At 56.2% G+C, this 25,729-nt stretch overlaps 4 protein-coding genes across 5 annotated transcripts; 3 read left to right on the forward strand and 1 right to left on the reverse strand.

Annotated features, from left to right (window-relative positions):
- The first annotated feature begins 5,451 nt into the window (after positions 1–5,451).
- Positions 5,452–7,006, forward strand: LOC130030070 (progonadoliberin-2). Of its 2 annotated transcripts, none has more exons than XM_056121207.1 (3): positions 5,452–5,612; positions 5,730–5,866; positions 6,946–7,006. In XM_056121207.1, exons 1-3 carry the CDS (start codon positions 5,456–5,458, stop codon positions 6,988–6,990), a joined length of 339 nt encoding a protein of 112 aa, XP_055977182.1. In that variant the 5' UTR covers positions 5,452–5,455; the 3' UTR covers positions 6,991–7,006. The 2 variants fall into 2 exon arrangements, with proteins under 2 accessions (XP_055977182.1, XP_055977183.1); XM_056121208.1 differs by having other exon boundaries at positions 5,733–5,866.
- A 262-nt stretch (positions 7,007–7,268) lies between these two features.
- MRPS26 (mitochondrial ribosomal protein S26) lies at positions 7,269–8,816 on the forward strand. The gene is made up of 4 exons (XM_056121204.1): positions 7,269–7,507; positions 7,589–7,735; positions 7,852–7,975; positions 8,577–8,816. The coding sequence occupies exons 1-4, from the start codon at positions 7,296–7,298 to the stop codon at positions 8,709–8,711; spliced, it is 618 nt and encodes a 205-aa protein (XP_055977179.1). The 5' UTR covers positions 7,269–7,295; the 3' UTR covers positions 8,712–8,816.
- Positions 8,817–18,999: 10,183 nt separating this feature from the next.
- Positions 19,000–19,688, forward strand: LOC130030068 (oxytocin-neurophysin 1-like). The gene is made up of 3 exons (XM_056121205.1): positions 19,000–19,119; positions 19,272–19,473; positions 19,577–19,688. The coding sequence occupies exons 1-3, from the start codon at positions 19,000–19,002 to the stop codon at positions 19,630–19,632; spliced, it is 378 nt and encodes a 125-aa protein (XP_055977180.1). The 3' UTR covers positions 19,633–19,688.
- A 4,251-nt stretch (positions 19,689–23,939) lies between these two features.
- LOC130030502 (vasopressin-neurophysin 2) lies at positions 23,940–25,495 on the reverse strand. Its single transcript, XM_056121815.1, has 3 exons — positions 25,370–25,495; positions 24,305–24,506; positions 23,940–24,169 (listed from the first exon to the last, which is right to left on the reverse strand). The coding sequence occupies exons 1-3, from the start codon at positions 25,487–25,489 to the stop codon at positions 24,000–24,002; spliced, it is 492 nt and encodes a 163-aa protein (XP_055977790.1). The 5' UTR covers positions 25,490–25,495; the 3' UTR covers positions 23,940–23,999.
- Positions 25,496–25,729: the final 234 nt, after the last annotated feature.

The raw sequence follows: 25,729 nt of genomic DNA on the forward strand, positions 1-25,729 counted from the left end.
CCAGCTCCAGGGGTGCCCGGAAAGGTGGTTTTAGTGGAAGCACAGATAGGGGGAGGTGCCTGTTGCCGTCTCTCCCGCTCATCCACACGACAGCAGAGAACGCTGCTTGCCGTGGCTGCATTTCATCCTTGAGCTGGGCCCCTCAAGGCTGTTGGAGCAAGAGGTTGCACCCGAGCTGGCCCTTCAAAGCATGCTCAGAAGTCGGGGGATGGGGGAGGCTTGAACTGCACCTAGGGGGCTGGAAATGTAGGCTAGCAAGGAGGCAAAGTAAGCTGGAGCCATAGTGAGCTGAACCCATGGTCCTAGCAAACCAGACAAAGTGGTCCATGGTGGCAACCAGGTTCTGCACCATACTCAGAGTGTCTCCAGGTGGCTGGGGCACATGACACATCACCTCTGCACAGAAGCCAAGTTGGTGAGGGGAGAGAGCTTGGGTAGCAGCCCTTGATCCTTCTACAGAAACCAAGGGGCTCTGAACATCAGTCATCCTCAAAGAAGCGTGAGAGACCAACCAGAGACCATCTCTGGACATTCTGAGGAAGCATGCAAGGTCTGGCAAGGAAATCCTGCTCCCTGCAAACTGCCCTCAGGTGCCTCTGTGTGGCCAAGTCCAGGCCGATGGTGGACAGTGGACTTGGGTCAGCCACATACCCCACAGGTAGCAGGGGAACCTTTCACATCCTGCACTGTCTGGGGATCAAGCATCTGCATCCATGTATGGCCTGGCAGATTTCTGCAGTTAGGGCTAATTTAGATGGTAGCTGGACCGATTATTGGGGTGGAGTGGGGGTGAGGTTGGGACCACACCCAGCGATGCTCAGGGCTTACTGCTCCTAACTGCACTAAGGGATCACTCCTGGCAGAGCTCAGGAGACCACATGGGGTGCTGGGGATCAAACCTGGCTTGGCCATGTGCAAGGCAAACGCCCTACCCACTGTGCTATCTTTCCAACCCCTGGACCAGTATTTTAAATATAACCGGTATGTTGGACATTTCTTTAAGCAAGAATCCTCAGCTCTTCCCCTTCTCTCCTCAGTTTACAGGGTATCACCCCATCCCATTTTCTTGTGTAGGCCAGGGCTAACAAGGTTCTAATTGAAATCAGTAGAAGCTACGCTGAACTTGGGTCCAAAGTGGTAGTACAAAGAGTAAGGCCCTTGCCCCAACACCCCATGTGGTCCCCTAAGCCCTGATCAGCACCAGGTGTCCAAACCTCTCACCCCCATAAGAAATGGAGAGAGAGGTTGGAGCAATAGCACAGCAGGTAAGGTGTTTGCCTTGCACGCAGCTGACCCGGGTTCGGTTCCCAGCATCCCATATGGCCCCCCAAGCACCGCCAGGAGTGATTCCTGAGTGCAAAGCCAGGAGTAACCCCTGAGCATCGCTGGGTGTGACCCAAAAAGCAAAAAAAAAAAAAAAAAAAAAATGGAGAGGACTGCTCTCGACTGAGGCATAAGTAAGTGTTGGGGGCTTGTGGCCCAGGCAGGGGGGCCACACCAGTCCTTCCCACCGCCTGCCTGCCAGGTCCCCAGGAGACCAAAGCTGGGACCAGGGTTTCTCAGGAGAGTCAAGTGCCCACTGCACCCCGAAGCTCTGGGCTTGCCACTCTCCCAGCTCTCACTTCACTCAGTTCCTCCTGGGTTTTCCGTTTCCTTCATCAGCCTCTTGGTAAGCACTCAGGACTCTTGTGTAAAAAATTAAAAAAAATAATTAAAAAAAAAAACCACTTCCCCTAATGAGTTCTTCCTCCACTGTGCTAACTTCCTGAGAAGACCCATACTCTCATTCATCCCACTTCACCTCACTCCCACATGTTTCTTTCTCCCCCTTCTCACCAAGGTGGCTGAGCCGCAGAAACCCCCGTCTGCCTATAGCCCCTCCCAGCTGTCGCTCCCTCCGGACTTTCAGCTTCACTCTCGAGCTGCTGCTTCTTGGTTTCCTTTCTCGAGCATCCCCGAGTGCATGTTTTGGCCCCTGGGCCCCAGGACTAGAGTCTGCTTCCTGCCGCACGACTCCAGAGAAGCACCAGTCTCGCCTCTCCCACACCCAGGGGCTCCCAGAGTCCACTGTCCTCTGCTGCAGTATCCCTACATCTCCATCACTCACCTGAGACCACCCGGTCAGAAGTCTGTCCCACTCAACTGGAAACCTCTATTCTCCCAAGTGGCTGTAAGGTGATGGGTCCTCGGGGCTGAGCACTGTTTGAAGCTAAATGGTGTGAACAAATGGCTTTCTGTGTTCTGAGAGAGAAGACAAATTCTAGAGTTATGATCTACAAGGGGACCATAGATTTTCCTGAGAAGCTTGGGGCCAGAGCTATCGCAGCAAATCAGGCACTTGCCTTGCACACGACTGACTCGGGTTTGAGCTCTGGCACCCCATATGGTGCCCTGAGCCTGCCAGGAGTTGATCCCTGAGCAGAGAGCCAGGATTAAGCCCTGAGTACATACGGTTATCCCCTCCCCAGCAAAAAGCTAACATGTATTGCCAGAACAAAAGGGACCAGGGCATAGCCCACGCTTAGTAGTTTAGTACTTCTGGCTTGGATTACAGTCAAATAAAAAAAAGGGCATCCCTTTTTCTTTTAAATAAACACCAGTGACTTTGAATAAAACATTCTGTAAAACCCAACCAGAACTAAACTGGTTTATTGAACTCATGTTCATTAAACCACAAAGCAAATGTTTTCCTAAAAAATGGTTTGGTTTGGCCTAAGGATAGCTCAGTGACCAAAGGTCCTGTCTTGGAAGCATGAGACATCCCCAGCATCACTCAGACTGAACACGCTTCAGTTTCTTTTTTTTTGGGGGGGGCTGGGGGGCCACACCCAGCGATGCTCAGGGGTTACTCCTGGCTCTGCACTCAAGGATCATGCCTGATCAGCTCAGGGGACCATATAGGGTGTTGGGAATCTCTGACCCCCTGGATACAATTCTGATGGTGCTGTTCAGATTCCTGAGCACAACAGAGAAGTGCAGCTCCAGTGAGCCCCATAACCTAGTATTTGCCCCCCCCCCCCCGCCATCATCACAACAGGAAGGGACAGGGAATCAATTAAAAAGTAATTATTTGGGGCTGGAGAGGTAGCACAGCAGGTAGGGCGTTTGCCTTGCACGCGGCCAACCCAGGTTCAATTCCCAGCATCCCGTATGGTCCCCTGAGCACCGCCAGGAGTAACTCCTGAGTGCAGAGTCAGGAGTAACCCCTGTGCATCGCCGGGTGTTACCCAAAAAGCAATAAATAAATAAATAAATTATTTGCAGGGCCAGAGCAATGCTAGCACAGTGGGTAGGGCACTTGCCTTGCATGCGACCAACCCAGTTTGACCCCTGGCATCCCATATGGCCCCCTGAACACTGCCAGGAGTGACCCCTGAGCACAGCTGAGTGTGGTCCAAGAACAAAAAATAAAATTTAATTATTTGGTATACCAGTATATACAGAAACAACTCGTTCCCCAAAACAATTTAAATAGATAAACCCACACATTCACTGCAGATCTCCTGGTGGAGAAGTCTAGAAATCTACCTGTCCTTTCCAGTCAGGGGGTGCCCTTGACTCTCACCAGTGCCTCTTACACCCCCTCTCCTGTCTGCCGCAGGATCTGACGTATTCACCCAAGGTTGGCCACGAGGATGCCCAGCCTGACCCCCAGCACTCATACTTGCTATTGAGCCCTCCGGCGGAGATTGGCTATTAACCTTGTCAACAGACCTCCATGTCTCTCCCAACCCCAGACTAATAGCTGGAGGTGGGAAGCAGAGCCTGGACAGCTATGACGAGATCCCACACTAGTCCTGAACTGAGCCCAGGATGGGGAGCGGTGGGAATTCGAGAGCACCCTTACTCCCTCCTGCTCTTAGCCCCAGCGCCGCTCATCCTTAGCAGGACCCTCTCCTGGGCCTGAGGGCAAACGAGGCCTTCCCCAGCCCACCTCTACCTGGAATGACAGACTAAAGAACACCCCCAAGCTGTTTTGCAGGTGGGCACGCCAAGGCCTTGAGAGGGTGAGCACAGCCTCCCTCAGCCTCTTCACAGGCTCATGGGCTCTTCCCGGCTCACAGGCCTCTTGCTTCCCACCTGAGCTCTTGGGACTCAGGAAGTCCTGAGGCCCCCGCCCCTTTCAGGGTTTTGTTTTTGCTTTTGTTTTTTTGTTTTTTGACTTTTTTTTTTTTTGGCTTTTTACATCATGCCCGACAATGCTCAGGAGTTACTTCTGGCTCTGCACTCAGAAATTACTCCTGGCAGTGCTCAGAGACCATATGGATGCTGGGGATCTAACAGGATCAGCAGCGTGGAAGGCAAATGCCCTACCCACTGTGCTTTTTCTCCGACCCACCGCCCTTTCAGCTTCTGTCTCCTTTTTTGGCTGAGGGGGCAGGAAGGGCTTTCTAATCTTAGCACGAGCAGGACTCCTACGACTTCAGATCCCCCAGAAGAGCATGGGAGCATGTCTGGTGACCCCTGGATTGGGTGGCCAGCGGCTCCCCTCCCCTCTGCAACGTCACTGGAGCCTGGGCTAGGAGCAGAGGGCGGGGCCACCTGACCAATAAAACAGGCAGTCTCGGGGCTGCCACTGCTGTCTCAGGAGCCGCCTGGTCCCCGGCTTCCCCAGGTGAGTGAGGAGGTGGCCTCCAAGGCGGGGCTGCATCCTGGGTGCATGGCCTCCCACCCCCAGCCCCTTTTCCTCCCCGCAGCATGCCCCCCAATGCCACCTTTCCCTCGGCTCTCCCCAACTTTATTTCTGGACCCACTGCCCTGAATGCAGGAGGGACCGAGGATGGAAGCACTGTCACCCCCTGACAGCCCCTCACATCCCCAAGCTATGCAGGGAAAGGGGAAGCAGAGGGCTCCCCACATTGTCTCTGATGGAGGACTCCCCTCAGCCATGGGCTTGGAGTCTTCTCACTCCAACCTTCTTCCACTTCTGGGACCCACCAGAGTCAAAGGGAGGTACGGTTAGGCCTCACCCAGGGGGACGTTCCCAGAACTGGAAGATGGGCTAGAGAAACAGTGCAGTGGGCAGGACGGTTGCTTGCAAGCTGCCAACCTGGGATCCATTCCTGGCTCCACATGTTTCCCGGAGCCCCACCAGGAGTGATGCCTGAGCTCAGAGCCAGGTGTAATCCATGAAGCCAGACAGCAGGATGTGAGATGCATGTGGGTGTATGTGTGTGCATGCGCGCGCGTGCACACACACACGCACACACACACACACGCGCGCACAACTACACAGGCTGCAGAGCCTCTCTATTCCAGAGCCCTGGGAACACACTGGTTCTGGACGCCTATAGTCCTCACATGAGCAGTGGCAGAAGAGGAAACTGCATTAGGCGACACTGAGTCTGCCCCTAAAGTGCCAGTTCAAAGGGGCCCCGGGAGAAGAGGAAGCGGGTATGTAGCGCAGGATCAGGTGCCCTGAGTGCCATCCCCTGTCCAGGCAAGCAGCTCCGCCATGGCCAGCACTGGGCAAGGCTTACTACTGCTGCTGCTGCTGCTGACGGCCCACCCGGGACCCCTGAAGGCTCAGCACTGGTCCCATGGCTGGTACCCTGGAGGAAAGCGAGCCTCCGACTCACCCCAGGACCCTCTGCCTGCTCCAAGGCTCCCAGGTGGGTGATGGGTCTCTCCACCTTGCTCCTTCCCCTACCTTGAGCCTGGGGTACCAGCAGGGAGGGCAGGCTGCTGCCATGGCTTCCCTCTGAGGAAGTGCTGACTGGGCCCTGCAGCAGGCAACCCGGGCCAGACTGCAGAGAGTCTCTCAAGCAGTGCCCTGGCACCTCCTGAGGACACTGTGCCCTGGGAGGACAAGACCATGGCCCTGGGATCCCTCCAGGAGAAGCAGCGCCTGTTGCAGACATTGCTGGTAAGTGCTATGAGGAGCCACCAGGGGGCACCATGACCAAGGGCTGGGGCTGAAGAGGGAGGCGGATGAGACTTCCTTGCCACAGCATCTACATCTCTATAGCTTTCCTACTTCCCAGGATTCTATGATAGGACACTTATGCTGTGTGAATGATCAAAAGTCACTAAAAGAATAGGAGATGGTTAGACTAAAAGCTAAGCGTGCAGCCCCCTGTCTGCCAGTGGACAGAAGTGAGGGCTATCGCCTCACATAACAGGTAGCATGGGCAGAGAGATTGTACTGGGGTAAGGCGCTTGCCTTACGTGTGACTGACCCCGTTTCCAACCCCTGAGAATCCCCGGTTGTGACCCAACCTGCCCACCCATTCACCCACCCCACACCTCCAAAACAATAGGCAACAGAAAAAGGTGCACTGGGAATGACCTCGTGTTCCCCAAGGCCGTAAAGAAGGAAAGGGGATGGGGACTCGAGCAATAGTACAGTGGAGAGGGTGTTTGCCTTGCATGCAGTCCACCCAGTTCAATCCCTGACCTTCCTGACATTCCTGGTCCCCAGCAACTCCGGGAGTAATTCCTGAGTACAGATTCAGGAGTAACCCCTGAGCGTTGCTGGGTGTGCCCCCTATGCCCCCCAAAACAGGGAGTGGAGAGACGTTGTATTACTGATTTGCAAATTGAACTTAAGATGCAGCAGAGGATCCCTGGAGAGATGGCTCGCAGGGCCAGAGCACCTGCTCTGCGTGTTGGGGGGGGCCCTGAATTGATTTCCGCACTGCGCCAATAATAATAAAGTGCACCAGGGGGCTCTATAAAGGAGAAAGTGGTCGATTCCCAAAAGGCAAAACCTATCTCATTCGAGTGACGTGAACTCGAGTTCTTATATAATCCACTCCGTCTAGGGCGGGCAACACTGCAGGTCCAGGAAGCTGGAAACCCCCCACCCCAGGGTGAGCCCAAAGAGAGCGGGAGGGAGGGGATCCGGGGGAAGAGGGGTGTCAGCGCAGGAGGCAGGAGCCGGCGACCCGAATCGTGCACTGGAATAACCATCTCCTTCTTCCCTTCCCGCCCCCGCCGCCGCAGAGCCGTGCCCGAGCTGCCCCCCGACGCCCCTCGACCCTCCAATAAAGATGCGGTCTCCGAAGTCGTTGCCCGAGTTTTCTTCTTTTTCCCCTCCCTTTCCCATCCCTGTCCCCAGTGAAGTCCCGTCTCCCGTCCCGACTCAAGGTTCGCCGGCGAGGGGGGACTTAGCGGTGCTGGCAAGTATAGCCCAGCCAGAGCCAACCCAGCCGGGGGTGGGGCAGGGATGGCGCGGCCGCGGGGTGTCCGCCAAGAAAGCCCCGAACTACAAGTCCCGTGATGCTCCGCGGCCGCCGGGCTCCCGTGATGCTCCGCGGTGGGGCGGGGCGGGGCGGGGCCCGGCGGCTTCCGACATGCTGGGCGCGCTGCGCTGCCCGGGGTCGCGGCTCGCGTGCAGCCCCCGGGCCCTGCAGGTGCAGCAGCTGCGCGGCCGCAAGTCCCGCCATGACCCGCCGGCCAAGTCCAAGGCGGGGCGCGTGGCGACCCCGCCCGCCGTGGACCCCGCCGAGTTCTACGTGCTGACGGAGCGCTACCGGCTGTACCGGCAGACCGTGGGCGCCCTCAGGTGCGGGTGGGCGCGGGGCGCGGGGCGCGGGCGGGCGGAGGGGAGCGGCCAGCGAGCCCACCCGGTGCGTTGTGCCCCCAGGCACGAGTTCGTGACCGAGGTGCGGAGGAAGCTGTACGAGGCGCGCGTCGGGAGCGAGGCGGAGCGCAAGGCCTCGGAGGACGCGGCCGAGCACCGCGAGCTCATGGCCTGGAACCGCGCCGAGAACCAGCGGCTGCACGAGCTGCGGTGAGCGGGCGGGGTCGGGGGGCGCGACCGGGGCGGGGCGGGGGGGGGCCGGGCTGGGGGCCGGGGCCGGGCCGGGGGGCGCAGGGTCCCGGTGCTCACCGCCCCGCCGCCCCCAGGATCGCCCGGCAGCTCCGCGAGACGCAGGAGCTGGAGCAGCGGCGGGCGGAGAAGGCGGCGCGCCGGGCCGAGGAGGCGCAGGCTTGGGCGCAGCTCAAGGAGCGCGAGGTGCTGCAGCTGCAGGTGGGTATCGTGGGGAGTCGAGTCGGGGGTGGAGCGGGTGCCCCGCGGGGACCAGGGCATGCAACGTTAGCCTGGGAGGGTTTGTGAGAGCTGGACCCACCGGCCCGCCCCCCCGGAAGGCAGTGTGGACGTGGGCCGGACTCCACATTCCAGGGAAGTCGGCTTCTGCTTCTCCCGTGGTCAGGCTGTCAGAGGGTAACCTGACCCTCTGGTTACCTTCAGGTCGGGGATGGCAGGTGGGAGGATTCAAGTTCAGAGTAATCCGACAGGGGCCCGGGAGAGAGTACAGTGGGTAGGGCGCTTGCCTTGCACTTGGCAGACCAGGTTCAACCGTGGCATCTCATGTGGCCCTCTGAGCCCCGCCGTGAGTGACCCCTGAGCACCCCAGGTGCTTCTCCCTCTCCCTGCAGGACCCCCTACCACCCCTCACCGTGTCAGGTGGAGGACCTGGCTGAGGCATCTGAGAAAAGGGAATGTGGCAGGGCTGCCCTGGGTTCTCAGGGGAAGGTCAGCGGGGTCCAGACGCTTCCCCAGGGAGTGCTGGAGCCGTCAGCACATGGGTGCGGATCCCCCTTTCAAGCAGCTGCTGCTCTCCCAACAGGAGGAGGCGAAAAACTTCATCACCCACGAGAACCTGGAGGCAAAAATTCAGGAAGCACTGGACTCCCCGAAGAGCTACAACTGGGCCATCACCAAGGAGGGCCAGGTGGTCAGGCCCCAGCACCAGGGCTCCTAGTGGCCTGCCAGGCCCGCACCTGCCCAGGGCCACATGGTCTGGGGCGGGCGGGTTGAGCCTGACCGGGAGTAAAGTTGGTGTTTCTTATAAATAAGCTACATCCTGTGTGGGCCTCAGGTTCTGTTTCCTTCCCTCACCACCTGGGGACCAGTTCCCACCCTCTGTGCTCTGTGCTGCCCCATGTACATCTCTCGGCGTAACACCAGACGCTAAAGGATTCTGCCTCAGGGAAGCAGACGGGTTTGTTCTCTCTCCCTTAGGTCGCTTCCCAAGTATCGTCAAGGGTTGTGGTGGGCAAAATGCAGTCCATGGACTCAGTGTGGCCTACTCCTTATAGATAAGGCTTGAATGGAATACAGCTGCACTCTCTCCGTGAGACTCCAACAGAGATGAGTATTTACAGCAAAAACCACAAGCCTGGGGACCGGTGCAATAGTACAGGTAGTACCATAGGCTGTGCGCCATTATGCGGGTTCGATCCCCGGCATCCCATATGGCCCCCTGAGTCTTGCAGAGTGATCCCTGAACACAGCATCAGGAGTAAGCCCTGAGCACCCTCAGGTGTGGCCCCAAAGGCAAGTAATCACATACATGGAAGAAGAAAAACAGCTCCAGGGCCTCCTGATTTTGCCTGCACTTTCCAAATACAAATTCGGATCTGTTAACAATGTAGGCTTGGATCACCTAGAGAATATTTTGTTCAAGGACCCACTGTAGGCAGTTGATGTGAGAGATGCCCAGAAAAAGAAGCTGGGGCTCAGTGCTCAGATGTAAATGCCTTGAGTGCAGCTGGGTTCTGTCCCTGACACCAAACTTCTGGGGCGTCTTTGGCCACCAGTACTCCTGCATGCATCTGGGAACATGCTAGGAAAGTGCTATAGTGAAGACCACGAACGACTCAGAGCTCCTCTGCCAAAGAACAGGTCCTGCGGCCCTTTTCCAGCCCCCCCCCCCCCCCTCAGCCCCGCCAAGGCCCTCGTCCTCCGGGCTTGGAGAATCCCTGAATATCTCCCTGCTGAGGCGAAGTCGTGATAGTACAGTGTGTAGGGCTCTTTGCTTGCACATGGCCAAACCTGACACCATAAAGTCCTCCGAGCTGCACCAGGAGTGATCCCTGGGCACCACTGGGTATGGCCCAAAACCAAAACAAAGTGAACTTCTTGCAAGGTGGCAAGGTCCCAGCAGGCCAGGACTCCCTGGGGCTGATGTGGCAGCAGAGTCACACCGAGACATGCTCGAGAGAGTAGGAGACGGGAAAGGGCAGGAGAAGTGACCTGGGAAACAGGTTCGTCGTGAGACCCAAGAAGGAGCCCTCCTTCCATTCCTAGCTCCATCCCTCAGGCTGCCACAGGCAGAGGTCCCGAGTGTCTGCAGTCGCGGCCAGTGTGCCCACTACCCTGTGACAATATTCCACATGGCCTGGAAGTGGCCACAGCAAGTCTGACTACTGGCCTATCCTTTCTGCCGTGTTGGCCTGAGGAAATTCTGGCATAGCAGAGGAGTCTCTGTACGAAAGAGGCTGGTTTTCTCCCTTTCTTGTGCCATAGAGTTGGCTTTGGCAACAAGGGCGGGGGGGAGGAAACAGGTTGAACCAATCAGAAGCTGCCAGGCCAAGATCCCCCACATTCCCGAACTCTTCCCCTCACCTCTCTTTTTTTTGGGGGAGGAGGGTCACACCTGGCGATGCACAAGGGTTACTCCTGGCTTTGCACTCAGGAATTACTCCTGACAGTGCTCAGGGGACCATATGGGATGCTGAGAATCGAAACCGGGTTGGCCACGTGCAAGACAAACTCCATACCCACTGTGCTATCGCTCCAGCCCCTCTATTCTTAAAAAAGGCTCCTAATACAAAGAAGCAGGGAGATGAACCCCAGGGTGCCTTGTGTCTCCTGTCTGATGGAGCTTACAGTAAGAAGCCTCTTCTTTTCACAAACGCCATTACCGTTATCTGAGCACTTGGCAGATGCACCTATGGCCTGATACCAAAGTGAAGTTGCAGCCCTCGGGTCAAATTCAGCAGCTTGGAGGGAAGTCATGAACCCCCGAACCACCAAAATACCGAGCCAGGGCATGCAACACTGCTTTCTGCCGTCCCCAGCACCACAGGCCCTGCAGGACATGCCCGCCAGGCGTGTGCGAGCAAAGGGGTTGGCCTCGGCCAGCACCTCAAACGATGTGTGAGCACCAGCATACCTTTTACACAGAAAAACCATTCCAATGATTTTAATGATTATTTTGTCTATAAAACATTTTTTTATAATAAATTGCATTTGTCAAGAAAGTTTTCTTTTAAAATACCTCCCCATGACATGTGGGTTTAAAGTTACCATTAAAGCCTGTTTTTTAAGCAGCCGCTTACAAGCAGTTGTTCTAGATCCTCTTTATCATCATTTATCAGGATTTTCGCTTCCTGCAGGAGACATGGGGCATTTTTTTTCCCTCTGAATATTTTATTGCTGTCTGTGACATTCAGCACTTAGGGTAAAAATGTAATAACAGATTCCTAGTATTTCAGTTACTTCCTGACCTGGCAAAACTTGCGATTGTGTTTGTTTTTAGATGATCTTTGCAAGATTGTTCACTGTGGGAAGGGAAGATGGATGTGAGGGCCACAAGCTGATGGCCTGGCACCTCCTAACTTCCTGGGCCCTCTGCGAGCTGGCAACAGGAATACCATCAACTGCAGTTCCCCAGGAGAGGCGGGCACCGCCTGCTCATCATTGAATTCTCTAAACAGAGGCCGTGAGGCCATAGAGCATCATGGTCACTAGCCTAGAGTGTCCCACCTGGATCTCAGCCCCAGCATCTCCTCTTGCTCCCTGAGCATCCTTGGAACATTTCTTAGTTTCCCTATGCCCATTTCCTCAAAAGGAAAATAGGGTTTATGCTGGTGTCTTTGGCTGAAATTGTTTGTTTGTTTGTTTGCTGGGGGCCATACCCAGCGGTGCTCAGGGCTTATTCCTGGCTCTGTGCTCAGGGATGATTCCTGGCGGTGCTCAGGGGACCATATTGGGGGGATATTGGGGATCGAACCCAGCTCTACTGATGCAAGCCGAGTGTCTTACCCTCTTTCTGGTCCCTGTGCCTGAATTTACTGAGGTGACTCCATGAGTCGTTCGTGTAACACCAAGCTCTCAGCGCTGACAGAAACAGCTAGAGACCAGATGGGCTGCAGCTCGGCTGGCCTCCAGGGGGCAGTCTCATCAAGACAGTGGCTGGGTGCACCAAGAGATGAGCTTGGTGAATCTGCTATTTTAAAAGGAAATAAAAGAATAAAGAGTAGCGGCAGGAGGAATCTCTGTGGTCATCTCAGTCTGTCTCTGAAATCACCCTGTCTGGGGCCTAGAGTGGTAGTACACTGGGGAAGACGTTTGCCTTGCTTGTGACCTGGGTTTGATCCCCTGAGCACTGCCAGGAGTCATTGCTGAGTGCAGAGCCAAGAGTAACCCCCGAACATGACTGGGGGTGGCCCCAAAACAAAGTCTCCCTGTCTCTTAAACTGGTTGTTCTCTAAATTTTCACCTTCTCCTCTCACTTTTTCTTTGTCGGGGATGGCGGTATATTCAGGGACCGTTCAGGGATCACTCCTGGTGGGACTCCAGGGACCTTAAGTGGTGTTGGCGGTCAAAGCAGGCCAGCTGCTTGCAAGGCAAGTGCTTTAGCCTTTGCACTGCCTATATTTTCTGTAGGGAAGTGACACCTATTGAAGCTGCTTAAAGCAAGGCGCTGACCTTGCAGTTTCCTCTCCTGTGACCCAGCAGCTGTGTTCCCACCTCCCACCACACCGTCTCCTTCTTTTCTTTTTTTGCCATTTAATTTATTTATGTTTTCCAATGTTCTCTTTACACTTTATATAAACACTGTTGTTTACAAAGTTGCTCATGATGATTTGTTGTAGGCATTCAATATTTCAATCCCATCACCATTACTCCTTCCCTCCACCATTGTCTCCAGTTTTCCCAACCACCCCTTAAGCCTGCTCCCATAGCAGGTCGTCAATAATTTATTTAATAGTGCTTGATTATCAATAATTTGCTAAGAGAATGCCCAAAAATGTTTTCTTAGAAGAGAGTTAGTGGGGCCAGAGTGATAGCACAGTGGGTAGGGCATTTGCCTTGCATGAGGCGACCTAGGTTTGATCCCCAATAACCCATATGGTCCCCTGAGCACCACCAGGAGTAATTCCTGAGTGCAGGCCCAGGAGTAACCCCTGAGCATTGCCAGGTGTGATCTCCACACACACACACACACACACACACACACACGTTAGTGAAGATTGTTCAAGCTCACCTTGAAGCCATTAAGTCCTCATATGAGAGATTACTAAGATGTTGTTACATGTTAAACCTTCCATGTTCATATTCATTACTTACATCCCATTCAGTCTAGTGTGCTACTACTGGTTTATCAGTGTTGTAGAGTTTGAGATGTTGTCCGGCCAACAAATGCTCCAGGAAGTTCAAAATTTTTAATGGGTGATACAGCTGGAGTTAAATTTTTAACTGGGTGGAGGCTTTGGTGTGTTTGTGTGTGTGTGTGTGTGTGTGTGAGAGAGAGAGAGAGAGAGAGAGAGAGAGAGAGAGACAGACAGACAGAGACAGAGAGAGGGAGACAGAGAGAGAGAGACAGAGACAGAGAGAAAGAGACAGACAGAGACAGGGCTCCTGGTAGTACAGGGAGATGGGGGAAGTAGCTGATCCCGACTCTGGGAAAACCTGGAGATATCAGTCACAAAACTTACATACCAGAGTGTTGGATATTAACCCTAAGTGTTTTAGGCTTCATCAGTGAGTTGGCCTTTTTCCTCCTCCCAGAGAAGCTTACAGTACTCTTGTAAGCACCTCTAATCCCCTGAGTTTATCTTTAACCTTTCCTTTGTGTTTTACCTCTCATTGTCACAATTCCACAAGTCAGACTTAGCTGCTTATAAGCCAAACTTTGGTGACTCTGGACTTTGTATTTGAAGTGAATTACCTGCTTTTCTCTTTCCCCTATGGCCTTTTTATATTTTGCCATAGAGCAATACAGAAAGACCATTAATGCTATGCTCCTGATATTTGGGAGTTGATTGACTCTGAAATATATCTACTCCTGAGCATCCATCTTAATTACTTGACTCAGGCCTCGGTTGCTGTAGTTCCTAACACCCCGAAAGGGAGGTCTCGCCGTGGAACTGGGATGGACCTGGGGCGAGCAACAAAGCTACCCAGGTAAGGAAATGGACAGTCTAGAAAGCATAAAAGTACAGTCTTGATGCAAGCAGTTATGAGTTAAGAGACAGGATCCCCATGGGGAAGGACAAGCTGAACTGGTCTGAGGACTTAGTCTGGGATTTACAATAAAAGGCTCGCTTACTCTCAGAGCCCAGAGAACTAAGTTTTGGAATCTGTATCTCTTACTGTGTTTATCCAAATAACTGCAAGTATCAATAAGAAGTAAACTTAATTATTAAATACGTACAACTTAAGGGAAAGAGAGAGGCGATATAGATGTTCCTGGGAGACAGAGCATCTCCTTGTGTTAACTGCCCCCAAGAGAATTGCCTCCACCAAAACGCTTTACCTCTGTGAATGAGCAATCACACCTATGTGCAATCCTGTACCTCGAACCCCTCAACATGTTCTTTAAGTATGCTAACAGCTCTGCATTAAATGGACCATTTTGAACATCAGTCTGTGGTCCCTCCTCTCTTTATTCCTCTGCTGGGGAGGCCTGGGTAGGATGGGGAGGCGGCTCTCGACCACCGAATGCAAACATCACACCCCCACACCTTGTGAACTCACACCAGAGTTTTCCCACAGATTGATTTCTGAGTGAGGCTCATCCCAAGCAGTGGGGTCCAGCAGGGAGCAGAGCTGCGACTGTCAAGTGTGGAGTTTTGGGATGCCAGGGCTCTGGGTGGGTCCTGAGCCCCAGATGACTCAGCCTTGCGTTCCAGGAGAGTCTTCTGGTACTTGTTGATCTCTCTCGAGGTTTATTTATGAGTCTCTGATTCATGGCTGGTGAATGAACTTACATGACGCCAAGGTGGTTCATGGGCATGGCTGCCTGGGCTTCCAGAAGTACAGGGAGATGGGGGAAGGTAGCCCGTGCCAACTCTGTGAAAGTTGGAGATTTCAGTCACAAAATCCGCACACCTGAGTTTTTCAGCAGATTGGTTTCATGACTTCTCTTGAAACTTTGTTTCTTGGCAGGGGACGGGGGGGATGGAGGAGTGGGATGAAGAGTTGGGCTCACCCCCAGTGGTGCTGGGGGTTGCTGTCTCTGTGCTCAGGGCTTACTCCCAACAGTACTCAAGGGACTGTGTGATATCCAGACTCAAGCTACATTCAAGGCAAGTGCCTTAGACCCATACTCTCCCTCTGGCCCCCAGATCCTGTCTTCACTCCATGCTCATCTTCTCCCACCCCACAGAGCTTCAGTCTCACTCCTCTGCTCTGTCCCTGCTTCCCTACACATGCCCCCAGGACTGAGCCTTCAATGAGGGCCTGGGGGGCAGGGAGGCAGCGTGGCAGTAGGGCACGTGCCTGGCATACATGAGGCCCTGGCTTGGACCCCTGGGCAAATGACAGGGCCATGTCTCCTCTAGACGGCAGTGGGCATTCTGTCCTCATAGTCCATGCTGAGCTGTCCTTCAGGACACATCTCCGTGTCCCGTTGGTGCCCCCAGCCCAATCCACAACAGCTCTGCTCCTCCCCGGCTTGGGATAAAACCTCTGTATGGGGCTGGAGAACCTGGATGGAAGTGCTCGCTTTCCATGTGACTGAGCCAGGCTCAATCCCGGCATCCCCCAATGTTCCCCCCGACCCCCTGCCAGAAGTGTTCCGGAGCACAGAGCCAGGAGGAGAGGCTGCACACTGTGTGACCCAACCCTCCCCAAAGAGATTCGTCTCCAAGACTTGAAGCATCGAACTCCAGACTCCGCTGGGGGTGTGAAGGAAGCCGCCTCTGCCAGGCCCTCTCAAGTAGCAGGCAGTGACTCTGGCCCAGCGCCTCAGTGCTCTACAGTGAATGGGGAGCCCTAGGACCCTGGGAGCCCCCTGACTCCCCACCACAGAGATGGAGGGGGATGAGTGGGTGTGGCTTTAAGCAGCTAGATTCCAGGCCATCTGTTACTCTACAGTCAGAGAAAATAAATAACCCAAGGGCTGGAGTGATAAAACAGCGGTTAGGGTGTTTGCCTTGCCTTGCAGACCTGGGTTCGATTCCCAGCATCCCATATGGTCCCCTGAGCACGACCAGGGTTAATTCCTGAGTACAGATCCAGGAGTAACCCCTGTGCATAGCCAGGTGTGACCCCCCAAAAAAACCACCCCAGACCCCCGTTCTGGCCTCATCACCCATCAATTGTCGAGGTCATCTTCACCCAGAGGCCAGCACCCCAAGACCAGCTTCTTGTGCCCCCTCTCTGCCTGGCACTTCCGCCTCCTCCATGAGTGTCCAGAAGGTCCCCACCCTGAGAGCAGGGACTGTGGTGGGCCGGTGTTTCCAGATTTGGGGGTACCAGTGTTCTCAGATGGCGGGGGCGGGGCAGAGGCAGGCCAGCCAGCCGGGGGGCACAATGCTGAGGACTGGCTCTGCCGTGCTCTCTAGGGAGGTCAATGTGCCCACAGGCCCGCCATGCAGCCCAGCCAGGAAACGCCAATGAGTGAGCTGACTTGGGTGAGGTGGCAGGGGGCTGCTCGGTCAGCCTGTCCCACACCCGGTGCCCATGGCTCACCAGAGCAGCAGGACCAGCCTGCACCCCTCCCTGCCCTCCTCTCCCCCAGGCAGCACTGGGTGTCTGAAGGATGGGGGGACAGGGAGACAGAGGGATGGTGGGATGGAGAGACTTAACGGATGGGGAGATGGAGGGACTGAGGGATAGAGTCTAAGGGATGGAGGGATGGAGGGATGGAAGGACTGAGGGATAGGGGTGGAGAGATGGAGATGGAGGGATGGTGGGACGGGGGGATGGAGGGACTGAGGGACAGAGGGAATGAGGGATAGGAATGGAGAGACAGACGGAGGGACAGAGGGACTGAGGGATAGGGATGGAGAGACCGAGACGGAGGCATAGAGAGACTGAGGGATGGAGAGATAGAGGAAATGAGGGATAGGAAGTCTAAGGGATGGAGGGATGGAGGGACTGAGGGATGGTGGGATGGAGGGATGGAGGGTCTGAGGGACATCCCCGAGTCTGTACTCTCCCCTGCAACTGTAAGTCAATCTCCCCAGGGAGCCCCACATCATCATACAACTTATCTCACTAGGGACGGGGCGGGGGCAGGGAAGGGGTGGAGAGGAAGCTGTTGACAGGCCCCGGCTGAACCCCACAGGGATGTGGAAAGCTCAAATGGCTCAGCGGCTGGGCACCAGCAAGGGCCCCATGGAAAAGGTGCAGGTGAGCTGCCCCTGGGCAACCAGGCCTGGGCTTCCGCCCTCTTGCAGTTCAGTGGGCAGTTCCCCCTCCTTTAGTTTTGGTTTTGTAGCCCACTGGCAGTGCCCAGGGCTCTCTCCTGGCTCTGCACTCAGGGATCACTCCTGGCAGTGCTCAGGGGACAACATGGAATGCCAGTTACATAGGGATACAGGCTGTACTATCTCTCCAATCGTGTGATTTTTTTTTCAAGGAGCGGGACTCCTCATCCTTCAAGGACCTGCTCACCACTGATGTGGAACCCCACCCTGCCTAGGACTCCTTCCCCCTCGCTTTCCCAGATACACCTACCTAAACTCCAGCCCCAACATGAGAATAAGATTTTTGTTTTGTTTTGTTTGAGGGCCCTCAGGGCTTCCTCCTAGCTCTGCTTAGGGATTACTCCTGGAGGTTTTCGGGGTGACAGGGATGGAACCCCTCCCACTGTCCTGTCTCTCCAGCCCAGTAAAATGTTTTGGTCATAAGTCTACCATTTTCTTGGGTTGCTAGCACCGGAATAAACCCACCTTTTCTGTGATTTGTTTTTTCTTTTATTTCTTTTTGGGTCACACCCGGCGATGCACAGGGGTTACTCCTGGCTCATGCACTCAGAAATTACTCCTGGCGGTGCTCAGGGGACCATGTGGGATGCTGGGAATCGAACCTGGGTCGGCCATGTTGGTTGCGTGCAAGGCAAACACCCTACCCGCTGTGCTATCGCTCCAGCTCCAGCCCCTGTGATTTGTTTTTTTCTTGCATCAAAAGTTGTCCCTTGCCTAACTGGCCTTCAAAAGTGGTCAGCACCAAAACTTGAGTTGGTAATGAGTCGAATTTAAAAGATTTTTAATCCGTGACATTTGCGATAGCTGTGAAGTGATGGGAGGTCACGAACATTTCAAGACGTGGCAGAGGCACACGTCTATTAAGTGCTATTAAGTCTTGTGCTGTGACCGCCTCATCACTGACGGATGGGCCGGTGAAAGTTGGGGAAAAGAAAGACCTTTTCTGCTGCAGGCTCTTGGGGCTTGAAGCAAAGTGGGGGCCAGACAGAGCTCCAATAAATTCAGAATCAGGAAGCTGTGACTTTCTTTCTTTGTTTCTGGCCCGCACCCAATGATGCTCAAGGGTTGTCCCTGGCTCTGCACTCAGGAGTCACTGGTTGTGCTCAGGGGATTATGTGGGGTAGCGGGGGATCAAACCCAGGTTGGCCAGCACAAGGCAGAAGCTCCAGCTGCTGTGCTATCTCTCGAGCCCAGTAGTGACCTTCTTGGGGGCTGGAGCAATAGCTCAGTGGGTAGGGCGTTTGTCTTGCACGCGGCCGACCCGGGTTCGATTCCCAGCATCCCATACGGTTCCCTGAGCACCGCAAGGAGTAATACCTAAGTGCAGAGCCAAGAGTAACCCCTGTGCATCGCTGGGTGTCACGCAAAAAAAAAAAAAAGAAAAGAAAAAGAAAAGTGACCTTCTTAACAGAGGTGGCAGGTCGAGGGGGACAGAAGCAGATGGAGAACCCCTTCTCCCCACCCCCAAATACAGGCGGTATCTGCCCTGCCGATCTTCATCACCACGCTGGTTATTCTTTGTCCGATCGCATATTCCTCGGTGTGAAGATACTTCGGGACTCCAGCCACCACCACCCCTCCCCGCGGACTTCCTCCCCTGCAAGGCGGCGCTCCACCGCGCTCACCCCTTTAGCCACGAGCTGACCTTGACCCTGCAAATGAGCTGGTAAGACACTGGGCGCACGGAGCCTGACCCGCCGCGACCTGCTGTGACCAGCCATACAAGTCGCCTTCTTAGACGCTCCCCCACCCGCGCGGACCCACGGGCATAAAAGGCCCGGGCTGCGGAGCGGGTGGCAGAGCCCGACCCGACGCCCTCCAACCATGCTGGCCCCGCGCGTCGCCTGCTGCCTGCTGGGCCTGCTGGCGCTCTCCTCGGCCTGCTACATCCAGAACTGCCCGCTAGGGGGCAAGCGCGCCGCGCGGGACCTCGACGTGCGCAAGGTGAGCCCAGGGAGCCCGCCGGGACCCCGGCCCCGACCCAAGGGCGCCCCCGGGACCTGGCCCCCAACCCCAACCCCTCGCCCCGCCTCCCCACCCAACCCCCTACGCTCCCCGGGCCCACCCGGCGGGTCCTTACCCTGCCCTCCCCGCAGTGCCTGCCCTGCGGCCCCGGCGGCAAGGGCCGCTGCTTCGGGCCCAGCATCTGCTGCGGGGACGAGCTGGGCTGCTTCGTGGGCACGGCCGAGGCGCTGCGCTGCCAGGAGGAGTCTTTCCTGCCGTCCCCCTGCCAGTCGGGCCAGAAGCCGTGCGGGAGCGGGGGTCGCTGCGCCGCCGCCGGCCTCTGCTGCAGCCCGGGTGAGCCGGGGGTGGGGCGCCCGCGGCGGGTCCGGATGCTAAGGGTAGCGGGAGGGTACCCCAGCCACCCCGGCCGCCCCTGACCCAGCTTCTCCCCTTCCAGACGGCTGCAGGATGGATCCCGCCTGCGACCCCGAAGCCGCCTTCTCGCAGCGCTGACCCTCTGCCCTAGCACCCCGAGATGAGATGATGCTAATAAAGTCCCGTATCTCCCCGCTCCAGCTGACTGGCGTCTTTTGTATCTGAAATGGGAGAGGAGGGAAGGGGGTTGGAAACTGGAAGGTCGCGCCTGGTTTTGCCTTGGAATTCTCGCAAGGGACAGCTCGGAGCAGGAAAGTGCCCAGAAAAGTGCCTGGGTCTGCTCCCCAGGGGTGACACTGAGGGCTGGGGCCACAGCAGACTGGACAGCAGCGACATGCCTTGCATGTCGGGGTTCTGGATTGACTTCCCAGACTAAACATCCCCAATAATACTTGGCGGTGCCCAGAGCGCACTCCTGGCTCTGCATCAGAGGTCACTTCTGGCATGGAACCCTATGGGACACCGTTCAAGGCCAGTGCCCTACCTGCCGTACTATCTCTCTGGTCCCAAGTTTAGTCTGGGTCTCCTACTAATCTGTCTGATTTTCATTTTGTTTTGTTTCCTTTGGGGACCACACCCAGCAGTGCCCAGAGGTCACTCCCTCTGAGCTCAGTGGTCACGGGAGGATGTGGTACCGGGATTAAAGCCAGGAGTCCATGCGCAGAGCCCGCGGTCAGTCCTTTGAGCCCTGTCTCTGGCCCTGTCTGAAGTCCATCTGTCCACCTGCCCAGTCTCAGAAGACCCTGGTGGGATGGGGGAGTTGTGCCCAAGTGTCCCCACATCACTAAGCCAGATGAAGAGAGATAAGACTCGTGAAAGGCCGCGTGGCCATTACAGACCACAACAAGGGCTCTCACAGAGGCTGGGAGAACCAACCCTCTCATGTTCATTCTAGGGGTGTCTGGAGGGGAGGGTGGACTCGGGAGTGAGGCGAACACAGAGCCGGTCTTGTTCAGATCCACTGTGACCACGTACACAGACGCAGCCTGATCTTGGGGTCCTAAGGTGGAGGACCACGCCGGGACAGAGAGCTGTGCTTGGCCCCTGCAGACCACCCCTGAACTCCCTCTGTCTCCAGAGAGCCCTTTGCTTCCACCCCTCTGGCTTCTACTCAGCAGAAGGTGTCAGCCTGAGTTTCCCCACCTCGGGGTGGCATCCAGAGTCCCGTCACCTCATCCTCTCTCTGCCCACTCTTGCTCTCGGGTCCCAGGGCGGGAGGCTGAAGTGTGTTTCCATCAGTGATCAGCCAGGGACCAAAGCTGCAGACTTCATTCTGTTTTTTTTGTTTGTTTGTTTGTTTCTTTGTTTTTACTTTCTTTCTCATGTCAGGGGTAAGACCAAGATCTCATACATATAAAGTTCAGGCTTTATGCTGAATCATGTCCGAATTCTTGTTCCTTTTCTGTGGGGACCACCCCAACTGCAGCTGTCCTCGGGGTGGGGAGGGACTGGGAGAACTCCCTGGCAGTGCTCCAGGATCTGCCTAGCAGTGTGGACCTAGTAGGCCAGTGCTCAGGGCTCACTGGGGCCACACCCAGCCGTGCAGTTGGGACCAGGCAGTGTCCAGGATTAAACACAGGATGTCACACGTGCTAGGTGTGCGCTCCACCTCTTGGCCTCTCTTCTTGGCCCCTCATTCTTTATTCTGTTTGTGGGGGAAGGTTTGAGCCACCCCATCCACTGGTGCTCAGGGGCTATTTTTGGCTCTGTGCTCAGGGATTTCTCCCTCAGTGCTCAGGGACCATGCATTTCCCGGGACTGACTCAGGATCAGCCACAGGCAAGGCAACCTTATGCCCTGCTTTGTCTCTGGTCTCACCCATTATTCTTCCTCCTCAGTCCTTGACCAGGGTCCTCCCTGGAACGACCCCTTGAAACCTCCAAAGGGATGCAGCCTGGCTGGAGAGATAGCACAGCGGGTAGGGCGTTTGCCTTGCATGCGGCTGACCCGGGTTTAATTCCCAGCATCCCATATGGTTCCCTGAGCACCGCCAGGAATAATTCCTGAGTGCGGAGCCAGGAGTAACCCCTGTGCATCGCCAGGTGTGACCCAAAAAGCAAAAAAAAAAAAAAAGATGCAGCCAGAGAGATTGTACAGGGAGGAGTAGGGTTCATTTCTGGCCCCCATAGGCCCTGAACCCCACCGAGAGTGGTCCTTGAACAGTCAGGAGTAAGCCCTGAGTGCCTCTTGGTGTAACTCAAAGGGTTTTTTGTCCTTGTCCCCACACCCAAAGCAAGGGTTCTTTGGAAGGAGTTGGAAAATAAAGCAGCTAGAATATGTGCCCTATTTATTCATTATTTCATAACGGTTATGAATCTTATGAGTCTTAGTCATGACACAGAGGGAAGGAAAACTATTACAAAATAATAACAGGACCAAAGGGATAAGAAAGCAGATAGGTGATTTCCTTTTATGGAACTGTCCTGGGTTCAATCCCCAGCACCCCACAGGGTCCTCTGAGCCTGGCTAGGACAGAGTCAGGAGTACGCATCACGGTGTGGCCAAAAAACCACAAATGATAATAACAATGTTCTAATTAGCAACTGAACAGAGAAGTCTATACAGTGTGACATCCACACCATAAAGTCACCTGATGGATACATCTACTTTGAATAAATATAAGAAAATGACATCGGGAGCCATTCTTTATGAGAAGGAAAATAAAAGATAGACGGCTGGAGTGATAGTATAGCAGGGACTGCATTTACCTTGCACACAGCCTGGGTTCGATCCCAAGCATGTCATATGGTTCCCTAAGCACCACCAGGAGTAATTCCTGAGTGCAGAGCTAGGAGTAATGCCTGAGCATCACCGGGGTTGCAAAAGAAAGAAAGAAAGAAAGAAAGAAAGAAAGAAAGAAAAGGCAAGAGGATCAAAACTTCTCTTTTGTGCCTTAAAAAAAGACAAAGTATAGAAGACCCATCATAGCTGACAGGTCACTTGCCCCTGAATTAATCTCTAGATTCAACATATTGAGGTCAAACACCCAGAAGGAATTATGGCGCAGAAATCATGACGCTGCTTTAAAACCCACAGAAAATGGCAAAGGAGCTGAAGCAGCCAAATGGTCTTGGAAAAGTGGGAGAGTACCACACCCTAGTTCCCAGCAGATGCTGGGGAAGCACAGGTTAAGGCCCTGCCTGTCTCATCTGTGGGAGGCCCTGACTGTGACCCTCAGCGTCACACAGCAGCATTTCCTCTGAAAAGGAAGGCGCTGAGTCAGCCTCCAAGGCTCCGGAGATGCTGACCAAGAATTTCCCGTTGTGGGGCTGGAGACAGAGTACCTGTCAGAGTTTGGCCCACCTTGTCTGGCCCAACCAGGTTCCATCGCCGGCATCCCACATGGTCCTCTGAACTCATTCCTGATGCAGAGCCAGGAACAAGCCCTGAGCACCGCTGAGTGCCCTCAACCACCCTTCCCCCCACAAAAAAAAAAAAAGCAATTCTCATTAAGGGGCTGGGTAGACAGTGTCGGGCTTGGATTGAACTCCAGCATCTTGCCAGGCCACAACACCACCAGGGCCAGCCCTGGAGACCCATAGCATCACTGGGGTGACCTCGGCAGCCCCAGCACGGCAAGACCCAGGCAGGTCACACCTTTAGGATTCAGCCTCGACCCACCCACCCAGAGGGCCAAGTGTCACTCCCAGGGCACAGCTTGAGACCCCTTAAAAAGAAATTTTCCAGCTGTTTGAAGGAAAGATGCATCAGGCTGAGCTTTGTGCATTGAGGGAGACCAGCCCATGAATAAAAGTCCTTTCCCCTGGTGGGGAGAGGTGAGCAGCCAGAGCGCCCCCAGGCGGGCAGGAGACTGCGTGGAGGAAAGAAGAGAGAGGAAGGGCTCTGGGGGGTGCCTTGGCATGGGCAGACACTCCTGACAGATGTGGGGGTCTCTGACTCTGCACCAGGACATCAGGGCCTTGCTGTCCCGCTAAAGCACCCAGGCTGATGCCCAGAGCCTGCCTCGCCCCACCCCGTCTGCTTGATGACCTTGATAATTGCCCCTATCATGTCGCTTCAGGACTCTGCCCTCCCACACCCGCAGACTGAATCATACTGTGCACTAGCAGGGTCGGGGACGTGAAGTGGTGGCTGGACCCATCCGCGTGTGACTGTGGCTGAGCCAGGGGGGGACCCGGCTGACACTGACTCTTCCCGCTGCCATAGGGTCTCCAGAGCCCAGCCAGCATTGGTCCCTGAGCACTGAGCAAGAGACAGGCGCTGACTGAAGGGTGCAGTCCAGGGCGGGGTAGTGTCCAGCGCCCGAAGGACTTCCCCAGACCTGACCGAGCTGGGGGTGGAGGCCGAGGTGCGCGTCCCCTGTCCCCCTTCTCTTTCCTCCCCACCCCCCAATCAGAGGCAGACACAGACAGTGCATTGGAAAGGTTTATTGGGGCAGTGGGTTCTGGGGTTCTGGGGTTCCTGGTGTCGCGGGCGGTGCCGGCTCAGTAGTCTCCGGGCAGCGCGGGCTGGCGGGGCGCCACCAGCTGTACCAGGCGCAGCAGCAGCGCCCCGGCCGGCCCGTCCAGCCCAGTCGCGTTGCTCCTCTCGGCGGGGCGCGCGCGGCGCTGGGGGTCCGCGTCCTCCCCGCACTCGGGCGTCGTCACGCAGCTCTCTGCGGGGGGCAGGTGGCGAGCGTGGGGCGCGAGGAGGCGGGGGCCAGGGTGCGCACGTGCCCGAGGCCGCGGCCAGCCACTCCCGCCCCGCGCGCCCCCACCCCACCCCACATCCCGCCCCCCGCGCCCCGCACCTTCGTTGCAGCAGATGCCGGCGGCGGCGCAGCGGCCCCCGCTCCCGCACGGCTTCTGGCCCGACTGGCAGGGGGACGGCAGGAAAGACTCCTCCTGGCAGCGCAGCGCCTCGGCCGTGCCCACGAAGCAGCCCAGCTCGTCCCCGCAGCAGATGCTGGGCCCGAAGCAGCGGCCCTTGCCGCCGGGGCCGCAGGGCAGGCACTGCGAGGAGGGCAGGGTGAGGGCGCGCCGGGCGGGCCGGGGACGGTGGGGCGGGCGCGGAACGTTGGGTCGGTCCTGAGCACGGGGCTGAGACTCGCTCCTTTGGTGTTCCAGGGGTGCCAGGGGCCTGGGTCTCCCTCTGCCACAGCAAGGCGCCCCCATCTCCCCTCTGTGTGTGTGCTCCTCTGGCTGGCTTCCTCTCCAGCCCTGTTTCTGTCAGCCGGATTTCTAGCAACACCCGTCTCAGGTCGCCCCTGGAAACTGCCAGGCCTCCCTCCACCCCAATTCAGGCCTCTGGTTACCCAGCACGCAGGATCTGAGCCCTAAGGTGCCCTGGAGGGGCCCGGGCTCCCCCAGAGAGGGCGGTGGTGCAGTGAGCAGAAGGAAGGGGGACACCCCAAGCCTTGGTTTTCCTTGGCGCCCAGAGCTGACCCAGTCCCCATTGCTTGCTCTTTGGAAAATTGGGGGCACGGGGACTGAACTGGGCATACAGAGGGGGAAATTGGGCCGGGCACCCTACAGGACTGTCCTTGTGGGTGTTTGGTGGAGCCCACTGAACTCAGCATTGGTCACTGGAGAGACAGAGCTAAGAGATGGGGGACAGCTAAGAGATGGAGAGTAGGATAAGACTCCGTGGGAAGGGAGAGAGGCTTTGGAAGAGAAGTCAGGTGGAAGAGGTTCCTGGGGGCCCCCGTTATCCCTGGTCCAGTTACCATCTCTTCCCGGGAACTCACACCCGTAAGGACAGTGGCCAGGCAGCAGGACATGCCCTTGGCCTGCCCCGACAACCCTCCTGCTCCCGAGCTCGGCCCTTTGAGCCCTTCTGCTCCCCCATTCCCCACTTTCCCAGTGGGGGGCTGTACCTGTCTCAGCTCCAGGTCGGAGATGGACCTCTTGCCGCCCCGCGGGCAGTTCTGGAAGTAGCAGGCGGAGGTGAGGGTGGTGAGCGCCAGCAGGCCTAGGGCACAGGCGGGTAGGGCCATGGTGGTGCGGACGGGTTCCACTGCTCACTGCCTGGGCCGCTGCCTATTTATGCCTGCAAGGTGCCTGGGCCCCCCTCCCCAGCAGCTCCCCAGGAGCCCAGGGCCACCAGGTCCCTGATTTGTCAGCGGTGAATCAGGCGTCTGGGGACACACGTGGGCCTGCCGGTGTGTGTGTGTGGGGGGGCGCGTGGGGGAGGAGCTGTCACCGGTGGCGGTGTGATGGCTGGATGAGACAGGAAC

The sequence above is a fragment of the Sorex fumeus genome, unplaced genomic scaffold, assembly GCF_029834395.1.
Source record: "Sorex fumeus unplaced genomic scaffold, SorFum_2.1 ptg000044l, whole genome shotgun sequence".
Taxonomy (NCBI): domain Eukaryota; kingdom Metazoa; phylum Chordata; class Mammalia; order Eulipotyphla; family Soricidae; genus Sorex; species Sorex fumeus.